This window comes from Numida meleagris, chromosome 7 (genome assembly GCF_002078875.1).
Source record: "Numida meleagris isolate 19003 breed g44 Domestic line chromosome 7, NumMel1.0, whole genome shotgun sequence".
Classification (NCBI taxonomy): domain Eukaryota; kingdom Metazoa; phylum Chordata; class Aves; order Galliformes; family Numididae; genus Numida; species Numida meleagris.
This window is the reverse complement of record NC_034415.1, coordinates 19,582,292-19,596,503: the sequence shown is the minus strand read 5'-3', so window position 1 is coordinate 19,596,503 and position 14,212 is coordinate 19,582,292. Positions and strand designations below refer to the sequence as shown.

Below are 14,212 nucleotides of genomic sequence, written 5' to 3'. Positions count from 1 at the left end.
TGCGCATCCACCTATGGCTGCCTCAGCAGCACTGCCAGCGCTGCCTTCCTGGCGGTCTGCTCTGCCCTCCGTGCACGGCAGCCCCAGGGGTGCCCTGCAAGGGATGTTAAAGGCTGATGCCAGCACTGGGGCTGTGGGGAGATGATGCCACCTCCATGCCCACCTCCTCCTCTGACCCAGCCCCGGAGCAGCCCAGGGGAGCGGTGGTTAATGTGTAACCCACACCACTGCCTCTGTCTGCGCTTCACGGCCTGCGGAGGGAACGTGGCCACCAGGCTGGCCCTGTGTGAGTGGCACCGTGGGGCACCAAGGTAGCCATGGCCTGACCAGGAGCGGCCGTCCCCCAACACCACTGCACCTTGCCAGCACAGCTGGATGCACCACCCGCCCTCAAACTTGTTTTTCTGCCCTGCAGCTTTCTGGAGCTCCATGGCTCCCGCCGGCCTGCTGGGTGTCTGTGGCCTGCTCTGCGCCTGGGGGGCAGCGGCGGTGGGACAGCCCTGCAGCCTCGACCACCAGGTAGGGATGGGGGCTTGGGGCAGGTGTACAGGTGGTGGTGCCTCCATTGATCGCTGGAGCACGGCGGGGCTGGCAGGGGCTTGTCTGGGCTGGTGTGCTGCCGGCTCAGGGATTGCTCGGCTGCAGCGGCGCGGCGGCCTGTGAGCAGCAGCGTACGTCCCTGAGGGGCCCCAGCCAAAATCAGGTCTGTGCCAGGTTTGTGTCACTGCAGGGAGCCCCTGGGTCCCCGCTCACACGTGTGGTGACACCATGACTGGCGGCAGAGTGACAGTAACGCCCTCAGAAAGCAAAGGGCCCATCTCAGCAGCTCTTTCCTCAGGGATGGGCTGACTGCAGCGGGAAGAGCCTCCTGCACGCTCCAAGCTCCCTTCCAAGAAACATCACCGGCTTAGACCTCTCCTTCAACAGCTTGGTCATGCCGCGTCGTGGGACACTTTTGATGCATTTCCCTTCCCTGCGCTCCCTCAATCTCTCTAGCAATGCCCTGCTCACACTGCACCCTGCCATCTTCTCCAACCTTGGGGCGCTATGCCTGCTGGACCTGAGCAGCTGCAGCATCACCTACCTCCACACAGATGCTTTCAAGGGCTTGGAAAACTTGCACACACTGCTTCTAAGAAACAACAGTCTGCAAGAGCTGGAGGTCCCGTTCTTTCTGCCACTGAGAAGTCTTCTCCACCTGGACCTGCAGAACAATGCGCTGGTGTCCATGGACACTCTGATGCTGCAGCTGATGGAGGCCATCCCGTGGGTCCAGCTGGATGGGAACCCCTGGGTCTGTGACTGTGCCATGTACCCCTTGCAGCAGTGGCTGAAGCGCAGACAAGGTGAGAGGTGGGATACGGGTGTCAGGAAGGGTTTGGGATGAGAGGGATCCTGGAAGAGGGAATTTGATCCTTCTGTTCCAGCCCCTCTGCAGGCCCTAAGACTGCTCTCCTCCCTGCTGAGGGACAGCAAACTGACACATTACGTCTCAGTTCTTCATTTTCAGGTACACACGCTATCCAAGATTTCTAGGTATGACAGAAAGGAAGAAAATATTCAGTGATCTATACTTTGTCCACTTTTCTGGGAAATGAACATTATTTATAGCTCAGTTCCTAAATCCATATACATGTATCTGCACGAAGCGCCCAGATTTTCATGAGCATTCAACATCTCCTTAGAAACAGGATCAGGCTTTAACGCCCTGAGCTTGGCTCCCAGGCAAGAGCAGCCCTGTGACCACAGGGTTTCTATCAATGTCCATGAATTTGGCATTGCCTAGTTGAAAAGAGCCTGCGAACTGTGGTCATACACTCACACAGCTCTGCTTATTGGGGGCTCCATGGTCAGAGATTTGTTCCTCTAGTAGTGCCATTACATGGAGCTGAGGACTGACAAGGCTGGAGGGCAGCACCAGAAGTGCTTGAAAGCAAGCAGGGAACGGTTTCTCTAAACTGGGAAGGGAACAGGTGAAGATCCCCTGTCCCACCTTAGCCTGTTGTCTCCCAGCCACTCAGGTCACCTGTGCATCACCCTTGGATCTGCAGGGACAGGACATCTCAACTCTGGACTCCTGGGAGCTGGGCTGCCAAAAAAGCCAGAGGTTTCCTCGAGATGTCAGCCCAGCACAACAGACCACAGCCACAAACAACAGTAAGTTGGGTCAGGGAGCGCTACCTCCCTCCCGTCTACCCCCTGGGTGCCCTCCCCACCACAAGCAGCAGTGTGAAGCATGCACGTGGTCAGCTGTGGTGGAACACCTGCTGTGCCACAGCCCAACTCTGATGGGCCTGTCCTCTGCTGCAGCCACCGCGCCACCTGCGGGGAAGGGAGGAAGGAGCTGGCCATACCTAGTGGGCTTCCTGGTGGCAGCCATCAGCATCTCCATCCTGGTCGCTCTGGTTGCCAAGTGCAAGCTCTGCCACAAGAATTTCACCAGCTACCGCCACCGACCACTGCCTGAAACCAGCTCAATCGGAGGCAGCCCCTTGGAGGAGGGCACCGGCTGGGACAGGGGTTCCTCAGGCTGGAGTGACAGTGAGAACCCCCCCGTGTCCAGTGTCACCGGCCTGCATGCTGAAGACGATGACGGCTTCATCGAGGACAACTACATTCAGGCCAGCGAGCAGCTGCCGGAGGAAGAGGAGAGGGAGTCGCACATCTCCATCTGAGGCTGCAGTCCCTCTCCATCCCCATGCCCCCATTTCCTTCCTGCCATTTCCACCTGCCCTTGGCTTTTGTCCCCATGCAGATGGGGGCAGGAGGGAAGGAGTGGAGTGAAGGTGTCCTTGTGCCCTGCTGTGACACCAGCAGAGATGCACTGGCTTGGAGACACCAGTTGTGCTGCTATTCTCCCAGCCCTTTTTGGGTGCTGAGGATGAACAGGATGGTGTTGATTGCGGCTGGGCAAGGAAGGATGCCCAGGGACAGGTCTGCTCCTCTGCCTGTCCCACTACTCCTTGTGGGGACTTGGGCACTAGCCCCTCTGCCCCATGGCACTAGACTAGTCCTGCTCTGTCCCCACTCTGTTGTCACTCTGGATGCAATTAAAGCATGATTCAATCCTGCCTCTGCCTATGATGGTTTGCTGGGGCTCTCTCCATGACACCACATCTGGGCAGTGGTATGAGGCAGCCTGACCTCTACATTTATCTCAGATGGCTGATCCTTTTCTCAGCCAGCTCTTGTTGCGTGGACTGCAAAGATTTCCTGTCAGTCCTGCATGTGGGCCAATGCAGCTTCTATGCCACTCCTCCCCACAGGCCTGGCTGCCCTGCCTTGGGCATGGGATGTCCTAAGGAGCAGTGCTGACAGGACCCTCCAGCTCCCCATCCTTTGCTGTGACTTGCTGCCAGCAAGAAGGCAGCTCTGATGCTCTGTGTGCTGGCATCACGTTCACTCCTCGTGCAGCCATTTGGTGTTCACACTGATGCTGCCAACAGTGCATGCAGTTGATCAACTCACTGAGTGGTAAAACAGGTAAAGTGATGCTGAATAACCCGGGTGAGCTGAAAGCACCCATACTGACTGTGGATGGCAGGAGCAAATTATCCTCGCGTGGGAAGGCTCTGTTGGCAGTGTCTGCTTCCAGCACCATGTGAATCACCAAGGCTGGATGCCCAGGAAGCAGCTCCACAGCCATCTGCTGGCAGAACAGTCTCCTTCCTGCCCTCTGCTGCTCCCTCCAGCTGTGTTAAAACACAGAGAGCTTAGGAACTGAAGTCTTTGGGCTCTCCAGGTGAATGCATGAAAATAACTAGGAAAATGGGAGGTCCCACTTGCCAGGCTTCCTCTCCCAGCCCAGGTAATCTGTTCGTTATGTCTCTGGGAGGCTGGTACTAATAGGTGATGGGTGCCTTTCAGCTGCATTTGAAGTAAGAACCTCTCCTCAGCCTCAGCAGGAGGCCCGAAGGGCTGCAGCAGCTTCCGTTCCTGTGCAGGGGCAGTGATAGCCTGCATCCTTGACTGAGCAGCTGCTGTGAAAACCTCCTCCCTCCATCCCCAGTGACCCTCCTGGCAGCAGCAAGACCCCCAGTTAGCTCCCTGGTTTTCTGATGACAGTGCCACGAGACTGAGGGGCTCTCTGGTCTGCCACAAGCATGGGGCAGGGCAAATAGGAACTGAGAGGCCCTCCTTGGAGCCACTGTCCCACAGTGCTGGAGACCCTGCTTGGGCTGGGATGTGGGTGGTGCCTCGGGTTTGCTCAGGTGTTGCTGAGCTCTTTGTGTCATGGGAGAAAAGATTTGCAGTCTAACTTTTGTTCTTGTGCAAACAAACCTGTGATGTGATTTGTACACCCTGTGCTTTTGCGTTGTGGCAAGGTTCCTGCTTATGTTTTTCCAGCATTGTTTTCTGCTGGGTTCCTCCTCTGTTTTCCCTTCTCCTGCAGCAAGATATGCTAGAAAGGCACCTAGAACATCTGCAGTAGCAGGTGGGCACGTGTGCTGTCATGAATTGGCTGCCTCTCACGAGACTGATTGCACAGCCACCATAGTGGCATTATGCAACTATTCTAATTATTGCATTCCTGTCATCTCTGTGGTGAGATGTCACAGCCCACTTCTCACTGTCCCTAAAAGTTTGGAAACCTCCACCCTGCTCCTCAGGGGAATGCCTTCCTGCAGCCTTGCCACGTGGCTAGCTCCCCACTGCTGACTGCTTCATTATAAATTCTTTCCCTTTACTTCTCTTCCTATTAAGATGTTTACACAGTGCTGTGTATACAAAAGCAAATCACACACCTCAGAGAATGTAAAGCAAAGGGCACTACTGGAGCAGTCATTTCATGCACAATGCAGAGAGGAAGCTTAGAGCATTTCTCAGGCAAGGAACATGTTGCCTGAAACCACGAAGAGATTGAAACCTGGTGCCTTGTTTCAGTGGTCAGTCAGTTCTCTCTCCTATATGCTTTGTCTTTAAAGTGAGCTCTTCCTGGCTTTAGTTTTGCAGTCACTGCTCTGTGTTTTGTTCTCTGAGCTCATCTCGAGAGTCCCTTACTGTCTGTGCCCTTCACTCTGAAAATACAATGCAAAAATTGCTGCAATTTTTGGAAATTTCTAGCATCTTTCAGGTCAGATAGAATAGGAAGCTTAAATGCTTCCTGAAAGAACAGGGCTGGAAAAATGCATTTCATCTTGGATGCTAGCTGCTGAGATTTTCAATACACTTTTTATGATTAGAACTCCTGCTAGACACAGTATTTTACTTTTGGTCTCAGCAATGCCTTAGAGAAGATTAAACACACAAGTGCTTCCCAGATTGTTTTACCCAGGATCTCACTTTGTCGCCAAGTGGTGAATTGCTTGTCTACTTTGACCCCATGTGGATGTCCCCAGTTTACCCTTTAGCCGATCCGCGCCGATGCTTTCCTGATGTGGGGCTGTGCAGCTCTGGTGCCCACCCCTGGAAGATCGTCTGTGCCAGGGAAAAATGGGAGAAATGCATCTGGACTGCAGAGCTGGGGACACCACAGTGGCAGAGCAGAAAGGAGGAGCCTCCTTATACCAGGGTCATCCTGGAAGCTGCCGAAGGCTGAAGGCCAGCAGTTCAGACAGGCGGATGTGAGCAGCAGCAGGTATGCAGACGGACTGGTTCCAGGCTTGCTGGAGGCAGCAGCTGCTACCACCTGGCTCAGGGCTCAGCCCCACCGCAGATGAAGCAGCTACTCTGTCACCAAACCAATTGGCACTGTCACAGCTTTGTGTGCTTCTCGGGAGATCCTTACAGGGGCATGGCAACAAGATCTTAAGTTCATAAAGCCTAAGGAGGACCTGTTATGGCTAGGTCCTTAAGCAGAGGGAGATGCATGAGCATCAGGAGGATGGAATCATGTACCAGGAGATAAATACATGCAGTTGGGTGTGTGGGGACATTGCCATGGGGGCTGATGAGCTGAAACCACAGCTCTTGCGATTCCTGTCCTGAGCAGAGGTCAGCTCTGCACAGCCCTGCGATCTCCTGCTCTGGGGAGAGGCCGCAGCAAAGCACCATCTTTTGGCACAGCCAAATTCTGCAACACTTTATTATGTATTTCCATGCACAACACAGGAAATGAGAAAGGAACGAAACAGTAATGCTTCTGCAGGAGGTGAGTCAGTGCAGCCCATCCATCAGGGCAGCCAGACACGCCAACCTCCCTGCTCAGAGGCAGCCAGTCCTCACACATTGCTTCCTTGGGCAGGGACACGGTCCCGAGCATCCTTTCCTGGCAGAGTTCACATATGCACATTCTGAAGGGGCTTTGAAAGGAAGGATTCACACTGGCAGGCAGGCAGCACGGGGCTGCGAGCTGGGCACAGACATGCGTCTGCCAGAGGTGCCCAGATGTGCAAAACAGCAGGTGTGCAGGTTGCTGTGTACTGCCCACATGCATGGGGAAGCTGAGAGCAATTGCAAAGGCAGGCAGAGCTGGTGCAGCTTGGCATAACTGCACGTGCACCCACACAGATGTGCAGAGCAGCAGCTGTGGGTTATGCAAAACTTCTGACCAGCTGCAGCCCATCCCCCCCATACTGCACACAGCATCCCTGGGGTGAGCAGTCCCAAGGGGAAGGACTGCTCTTTGCTACACAAATGCAGAGCATTTAGCACAGAAAGACCTGAGCTTAGTGACACCCTCTTAATTCTTGGGCAGATTAAGGGAAGTGATGCAGAGAGGAGGAAACAACAGTTTAATAAGATCTACAGATGATATAAAAATGACAGAGGAAAATATAGAAATAACAGATCCAGAAAAGAAAAACCAGCACAATGTTCCCATACTCCAGGGAAAACAATCCAAGGCTTCTGGGGGAGGGAAAGTCAGTAGGAGCAGGGCAAGACCAGATGAATAAAGATGTGCCCTTGTGTTCTGAGTGCATCAGGGACGGTAAGCTCTGGAGCTGCAAAGGGATGAAGCTCTCCTTGTCTGGCTGTACCTGGTGGGGTTCACAGGTGCCCCAGGTGTAACGTGGGTAATGGCATATGCTGCTCCTAAGAGAATGAGCTATCGTCCTCTTCAAAGCAAATTTGCTACCAGACACCAAAAAAAAAAAATAGTTCAGTCTCGTTCTGTTACAGAGATCCTAATTCTCATGGGTAACTTGGAAAATAGAGGGCAAAAATAGTGGCTGGGGCAGAACAGTGCAGATCAGGGGGAGATGGGAGCAGATAGGAAGATGGAGAGAAAGAGAAGTTTGAAGTGGAATAGCATGGCTGGGAAGGTTAGGATCGGTGTCTATGGAAAGTGCAGGAGCAGTGAAATGGTTTGTGGGCCCAGGGAGGGAACCAAAATGTTCAGAGGTAAATTGGCTTCAATTCACAGGAAAGGTTTCTGAGGGTGAGCTGTAAGCCTGCCTCTAGGAAAGGCACTCAGTGGTAGGTACCTCATAGAGACACAGCACCAGACCTCAGGGTAAGGGACAGAATGGCAGAACTGCTGCACAGCACAGCTGCTGTGCCAGCTCCCAGTGGGTCTGTGCTGGGGAACCGGTGTTGGAAAAGCCCCAGTCCTGGGGTTTGGGCATCCCAGCAGCACAGCCCCAGCAATAGCACCTCTCTGTCCATGGCTTGCAGGGCTGCAGTGCACTGGTGCAATCATGGAGCCTCCCGACACGCAGCGTACAAAGTTGACACCCCACCATGGCCCTGATACCAGCACACCTTGGTCACCTCTTTGATAACCCACCGACAGTGGTGGGGCTGCAGCAAAGTAATATCAGGAAAGATCTTGGCATCACAGAAACAAATGGCATTTCGGGAGCCATGGTACACAGAATCCCCCACAAATCCCCCCCCCAACAGGAGACTTCTTAGGAGCTGGGCTGGGGTTATAGCCCTGGAAATTGCAGCCCCTTCTGCCAGGAGAAGCATGACCCAGGGAACTGCAGGAATCAGGCTCTGGGGTCCCCGAGGTGTGGGACGGGCTCACCTTGGCTCTGTGACAGCAGGCATGGCTGTCAGAGCAGCAGCTACCACAGGAGGATGTGCTGAGATAAAAGGCAAACGAGGCTCCTAAAACTCCAGATCACAACGCCTGTCGAGGCAACCCGAAGTCTCTGTCACACTGTGAGCCTGAGGTTCAGCAAACGCCAGTCATCTTGGAAGAAAACATGAGGCACAACTCCTGCCCTTCCTTTGGGAAAGGCTGGCACAAGGACTGCTGAGGGCTGTATCCAGCGAGCCTCATGCAGGGCTATCACAGCGCAGATGCAGTGGCCATGGGTCAGATCAGGTTGGCCATGCTGGAGGTGGGAGGAAGCCGCCTGTTGGCAGCGAGGCGGCCGGAGATGGTGAAGACTCGGATCTCACCGGTCTCCAAGCCGTGGGGAGCAGCCTGGCAGCAGGAGGTGCAGAGCAAGTAGAGCAGCAGGCAGAGCAGCAGGGTGCTGCCGGCGGCCAGCAGGACAACCCCACTGATGAACATGCTGGCCAGTGGCCGTGCTGGGCTGAGCTGCATGGTGGTGGTGGAGAGGACGGTGAGCACCACCCCGCAGACCAGCAACACCAGGGCACTGAGAAGCAACACCAGGCAGTCCGAGAAGCCCCCACTCTTCAGGAGCTCGATCTGATGCCGGCTACGGATGCAGTTCATGTCCTGGATTGCCGAGCTCAGCAGCTGCTTCAGCAGCACCAGCAGGGCCAGGAGGCACAGCGTGGTGCCCACTGCCAGCCGCCATTCCCCAGAGCGGCTGCTTGTGCTGTACAGCAGGATGATGCCCCCGATCCCGCAGGCCAGGATCAGCACCACAGCCATCCCGTAGCACAGGATGGACTTCTTGGGGTCCTGAAACCACCAGAGCTCCACATGCTCCTCCAGGATGTTCCTCTGGATGTGGTCAGCATCCGCAGGCATGCGGGGGGAGCTCAGGTCTGCCAGCTCTGGCATGGCAGGCAGATAGTGGGGAGGGCACAGTGGGGTGGTGGCACAGAGGAATGTGGACCCTCACAGCAGAGGGAAGGTCAGAGCAGTGGTGGTTGCGAAGCCAGCTGCATTTCTCAAGTGGGGATGCCTCTGTCTTGTTCCTTAGAGCCTGGTGGTGCATCCTTCCATGGCAGAGCCACCTGGAGAGCTACGGTCCAACTGCTGGAGCTGAGTCCACACCCTGAGCAGTGTTGCAGGATATGAGGGAGCATTCCCAGAACAGCACCATTCAGGAATATCCAGAGCTGCGTCCTTCCTTTATTGGGTGCTTCATCTGAAAGCCAAGAAGAGAAGACAGCATTAAATGAAGACCCTGCTCTCCTGCATTGAACAATCCCGTCAGACCCCAGATCTCAGTTTCTCAGGGCTGGCCCACGGACTCCCCGATGTCCTCTCAAAAGCTTCGTGGGCCACACTTGTCTTCCCACAAGACCTCCCTGTGCCACGAAGAGACTTCAGTCAGTTCCAGTTCCCTTCACCAAGCCTTTGCCCAGAGCGAGTCCCCAGCTCTCCAACCCCACATGCCACGCACTGACGCTACTGGCACGCTGCTGCCCACAGGGCTCTGCCTGCAGCTGGTGCTGGCAGCGGGGCAGGACAGAGCAAAGGCCAGTCCCCTCTGGGATAAAGCCCCATTCACAGCTCCGGCTTCACATGCTCCCTCATCAGCATCAGCCTCTTGTCACCAACTGGCTCTGCTACCCAGAATGACAGCAGGAGGTGGGGGGATCCAGCCTGAGGCTTAACCCTTCCCGTTCAGTCACTCAGCCCTGTCTCTGCCTCACTAGCAATTCCACCTCACTGCAGAAATGGGGCGGTTATACCTCTGATGGTCGCAGCACTTCCATGGAAAGAGCCCTGCAATTGGGGCCTGACACTGCAATTCTGATCTCCTCCCTACTCTTTCTGCTCCTAATGAGCCCTGCTTCCCGGGGCTCATCGCCTCCCCTGCACCCTGCCTCTCTTTCTGCCTCCCCTTATTGCTTCTCTGGGCACAGTTTTCTACATTTGGAAACCACTTGCATTTCTCCCACATGATGTCCTGCCCCAGCATGAGCACACAGCTGATACCTGAAGCAGGAAGTGGGTGGAGAGGACAGTCTGAGCACCTCAGCCATGGGACAGACCCTGATCTGCCTCCTGCTCACCTCCCAGGAAGGGTGGCACACCATGGGCCATCAGGCAGGGACTGTTCAGAGTATCACAGGAGCCCGAATCCCCTGCTCCAGAGCTGTCACCCTGAGCTGAGCAGGAGGACAGCCCTGTACCCTGCCTGCCCCGAATGGCTCTCTGGGAGACCACTGGCCTGTGCCTACCACAACCCATTTACACAGTGCAGGCACCCTGAGCTTGTTATGAATCAGTGGAGAACATCTGGGACCTCCACACATGGCACAGACCAGGGACCTTTTCTCCCACAGCTCCCAACGTCTCCAGACACCCCCCTGCGACCACATCACCCTGTGCCACTTCAGCAGGGATGAACTGCTGTGGGGTGGGGCAGAGGGAGCACAGTGGTGGGGTGCCCGGGCCTGCCACCGCCTGACAGTGTCAGGCCGCCCCTCCTGACTCATTGCCCGCTGCGGTGCCGCAGCGTGAGGTCACCATGGACGTGGCCAGGGCCTGTTGCCAGCTGGCGCCACGTGTGCAGGAAGTCCCTGGCACCGCCGGCCTGCAGGCCTGGGCCTGGATGTGCCGCCATTTCCCTGCGTGGCAGCTCGGCAGGGGCCGGCTGGGCACAGGGGGACACAGGCTCTCCCATCTGGAGGCTGTGCTGGCTGAGCATGCTGCTCTGTGCCTGCTGGGACCCATTTTGATTTCGCAGAGACATCTCACGCTGCTGTGGGTCACTTTCAAAGAGGGGTGAGGGGACACCGAGCCCCACGGCACTTCCCCAGCGCACAGCTCAGCCCTGTGCGGAGCACAACTTCCTCCTGCCTTTCCTTCTCCTGGCTCAGGGGCGCCTTATCTCATCCTCACCAGAGAGTGGGTGAGTTTGGTAGATAGCAGCTCGGTAGATTAGGTCAAGATTTTGGACCAAGGGAACAGAAAGCTTGAAGAAGTGCAAAGTCTGCGGCCTTCTGCTGCTTGGCTGAAGCTGTGCATGCAACAGGGCTGTGAGGCAAGCAGTATGCAAAACCCACACAACAGCAGAAACCACAGTGAAGGAAAACACCACCAAAAAATCAAGCTACAGAACTGTATTTTCATGTTGCTTTTTATAATTTAACCATTTTGATTTTTGTTTGCTCAGAATAAGGTCAGGGAGCAAGATAGACCTGTTAGAGCACCTGACTGCAGAACAGAATACGTTGTTTATTTTTTTGCCGTTACATTAATTTATATCAAAAGAATGATTTGGAGAGACAAAGTGTGCCTCCATGTTTCCATGCATCTGACTGAATACATTCTGGGAATATATTCTTTTGCTCTGTGATCATCCACAATTGCTCGGGCTTCTCAAAGCTGTGAGGGTTTGTGTCCTCAATAATGTTGTTTTTACACTCAGAATTATAGAACAATTTAGGTGAGATAAGACCTTGTGAACTGCCTCCTTAAAGCAGAGATAACCTCAAAGCCAGACCAGGTGGCTGCGGATCTGGGGCAGGGATCAGAGTCGATCTCACAGTGACTTTGCTGATGTGTTTCTTTGCATGCAAGGAAAAAAAAGGAGAGGGCCAGCCCAACCGCACACTGCTTTCTGATTGAAAGCCACATTCCAGAAAAAAAAAACAACAGACTATCTCATTCCCCACTGCTGTCTGGCAGGTGGAGAAAGAACAGGAAAACACTGGGAACTCAGGAAAAAAAACCAAAAGGTTAGAAAATGTGTCTTTCCTTTTATTTTTTTCCTACTCTGGCAATGTTCAACTGGAATTGAGAGTTGTCATCAGCAGGTTTCTGACCACTCTTGGCTGCAGTTTTGAGACACTTGCCTTTCCAACCATGGGGAACAGTATGAGCACTTATTTATTTGCTTATAGACCTGACATGTCTGACTGATGTCTGGCAGATGATCACGGACTGTAAATTAACACGTTCATTTCAGAGTCACACACAGCTCAGCTGTTGAAATATTCCTCCCCCCTAGAGCCCAGAGTACTCCACGAGATTTTGCTCACCCACAGTATTCAGGGAAGCCTGATGGTGGGACCAGCTCCTGCAGTGCTCCCAGCTTTGGGAAGGTTTTGCTACAGCTGTGTGGACAATGTGAGCATCACAGAGATGGGAGAAGTCTGGCAAGCTTCTCTATAAAATAAACAGTAATACATACAGTGATTCACTTTAGTGATCAAGATGAGAGCCAACAGAGCCTCACATCTCAGACATTGCCTCCTTCCCCCATTTCTCCTGTCCATCATGGATTATTTTCTTTTTGGCAGCTCTGGTCATAACCTGTTTGGGATGGACTTTCCTCTGCTCTGTGCCTCATGTTACCCCTCACCCCACCCCACAGAAACCAGAAGCATACATATTTTCTTATTTTTTCATGCAATTTTCCCAATTCCCTGTAGGCTCCAAGAGGAAGAAACTCATGTATGTTGTTTTATGTCCAAGTTACGGCCAGTAAACCAAGCTGAATCTCTGAATGCTGTGCTCAAAGCCCTGTCTGTGCTCTCAGGATGATGGACACCTGACAGTGCTTTCCCAGAAGTGAGCATCCCATCCACTATCACTGGGGAAGCCTTGGGGCGGCCAGGGGTGATAGCAGAACAGCCCTTTCTTTCTCCAAGTCTAGGGGCTGTGGAGATGAGGGTGGTGGAGAGCCTGTGATAACAGAAATCAAGATAGCTTTGTGATGTTCTGTTATAAAGATTCGTGCTCCCCCTCCTCTCCATGTAGGTAACAGGACCTGCCATTCTGACCCCACAGAGCTGTCCCGATGCCCTTTTGCCAAGGGAGGTCTGTGAGACCTCAGTGGGCAAGGACCTCCATGCCTGAGCACCGAGAGGAGAGGTGGTGTGGGGGCAGAAGGCATATCTGTTCGGAAGCACTTGCAAAGCAGCCCCCATACCTGCTGACAGCCGCTGCTAAAGTATTACCCTTCCCACACAGTGCTCCAGAACAGAGGGCCCTTCTTAGTAAGCTGGGCTCACTCACCTGCAGCTGACACGTTGCCCACACCGCTCCTCTCTTGCCTGGCAGCACTGGTGTTTCTAAGCTTTTCTTCTGCTGGATCAAGATAACGAAGGAACCTCAAGGGGAAAATCCCTTCCCTTCGTCTGGCACCTGCCAAGATACAGGCGCTCCGCCTGTCCCTTCCTTGTGTGGCGCAGGCGTCAGCACCTGTGACGGGCTGCGAGCCCTCACCCCTGGCCCAGCAGGTGCATTCCCCAGCAGGGAGGTGGCTCAGCAAACCTGCTGCAGTCCTGGCCAGGCTCCAGAAGCATAACTCCTTCCTCCCGCCTTCCCGAGCACCATCCTGCTGTGCCCCGCTCCTGCGGAGTGGCTCATTTCCTCCCAGCTGCAAGCAAAGGTATGGGGAGAAGCTCCAAGAGGAAAGTGAGGAAGTCTGCAGCCACACTGGTAGCAATAGGTAAGACATTACTTAGTAAGTATTTGGTATTGTGTGGCCAGAAGTTCTCCTGAGAGATGTAGAAAGAAACAAATGGGGCTGAACTACAGCACTTGCCTGAATAATGGAAAGGGCTCAGTTACTGTCACTTGTTAGTTTTTTAGCAGACTATGACATAAGATACTTAGGATATGTTAGCACGAAAAATACCAATTAGCTGTCACAGTTTCAGGAATTTGTCTGAGTAAAATCTTGAACCTTATGAAATGTAATCTATCCAGTCGTTGGTGTCTTAAACTTAAAACAACAAATGGAATGTAGTGGATATCTTAATGCAAATGCTCTTGAACAATGATCTCATCTGTACCCAGAAAAACCTGTCCTCTTGGTGGGCCAGTTATCAAACACATCATCCAAGAAAAAACCTCATTCAGATTTAAAGATGGCCGTGCATTTTCTAAAAAGGTGAGCTATAACTTCATAAAAGCATGAGATGCTCATTAGCTCCTTTAGAGAGGTGACAGAGAGAAACAGACAATACAGACCATGTGAGGATGAAAGTAGAAAGCACCAGGAAATGCCTTTTTTTTTTTTCCAGGGAGTCTCTGATAAACCCACATTGTGCTATGCCTGACTTTTAATATTCCCCCTTACAGATGATGTTTTAGCATGTCCTACCCACCACAGTCAATCTATAAATCCTCTTGAACCCAGTCTGCCAGCTGTCTACCTAGGCTTCATCTGGCAGGCTTTGTATTGTCCTTAAAATGACATCTTCCTAAAGAGAGTGA

The 14,212-nt window shown here is 53.5% G+C and overlaps 2 protein-coding genes across 8 annotated transcripts; one reads left to right on the top strand and one right to left on the bottom strand.

Moving 5' to 3' along the window:
- Positions 62-3,071, top strand: C7H1orf210 (chromosome 7 C1orf210 homolog). Of its 4 annotated transcripts, none has more exons than XM_021404843.1 (5): positions 62-311; positions 416-519; positions 839-1,346; positions 2,014-2,157; positions 2,311-3,071. In XM_021404843.1, exons 2-5 carry the CDS (start codon positions 430-432, stop codon positions 2,673-2,675), a joined length of 1,107 nt encoding a protein of 368 aa, XP_021260518.1. In that variant the 5' UTR covers positions 62-311; positions 416-429; the 3' UTR covers positions 2,676-3,071. The 4 variants fall into 4 exon arrangements, with proteins under 4 accessions (XP_021260518.1, XP_021260521.1, XP_021260520.1 ...); XM_021404846.1 differs by having other exon boundaries at positions 275-311; positions 928-1,346; XM_021404845.1 differs by lacking the exon at positions 62-311 and having other exon boundaries at positions 731-1,346.
- On the bottom strand, positions 2,498-13,195 carry TMEM125 (transmembrane protein 125). 4 transcript variants are annotated; one of them, XR_002441190.1, is made up of 4 exons: positions 13,007-13,195; positions 12,028-12,154; positions 7,913-9,179; positions 2,498-2,633 (listed from the first exon to the last, which is right to left on the bottom strand). XR_002441190.1 is itself a non-coding variant. In XM_021404859.1 (3 exons), the coding sequence occupies exon 3, from the start codon at positions 8,867-8,869 to the stop codon at positions 8,207-8,209; it is 663 nt and encodes a 220-aa protein (XP_021260534.1). In that variant the 5' UTR covers positions 8,870-9,179; positions 12,028-12,154; positions 13,007-13,195; the 3' UTR covers positions 6,008-8,206. The 4 variants fall into 4 exon arrangements, 3 of the variants coding, with proteins under 3 accessions (XP_021260534.1, XP_021260535.1, XP_021260536.1); XM_021404859.1 differs by lacking the exon at positions 2,498-2,633 and having other exon boundaries at positions 6,008-9,179; XM_021404860.1 differs by lacking the exon at positions 2,498-2,633 and having other exon boundaries at positions 6,008-9,179; positions 12,032-12,154.

Excerpts from the sequence above, each read along its gene's own strand:
- C7H1orf210 (XM_021404843.1), top strand. The coding sequence starts at position 430 with ATGGCTCCCGCCGGCCTGCTGGGTGTCTGTGGCCTGCTCTGCGCCTGG. Across the intron at positions 1,347-2,013 it reads GTGGCTGAAGCGCAGACAAG|CCACTCAGGTCACCTGTGCA; the intron begins GTGAGAGGTGGG and ends GTTGTCTCCCAG. Across the intron at positions 2,158-2,310 it reads GACCACAGCCACAAACAACA|CCACCGCGCCACCTGCGGGG; the intron begins GTAAGTTGGGTC and ends CCTCTGCTGCAG.
- TMEM125 (XM_021404859.1), bottom strand. The coding sequence starts at position 8,869 with ATGCCAGAGCTGGCAGACCTGAGCTCCCCCCGCATGCCTGCGGATGCT.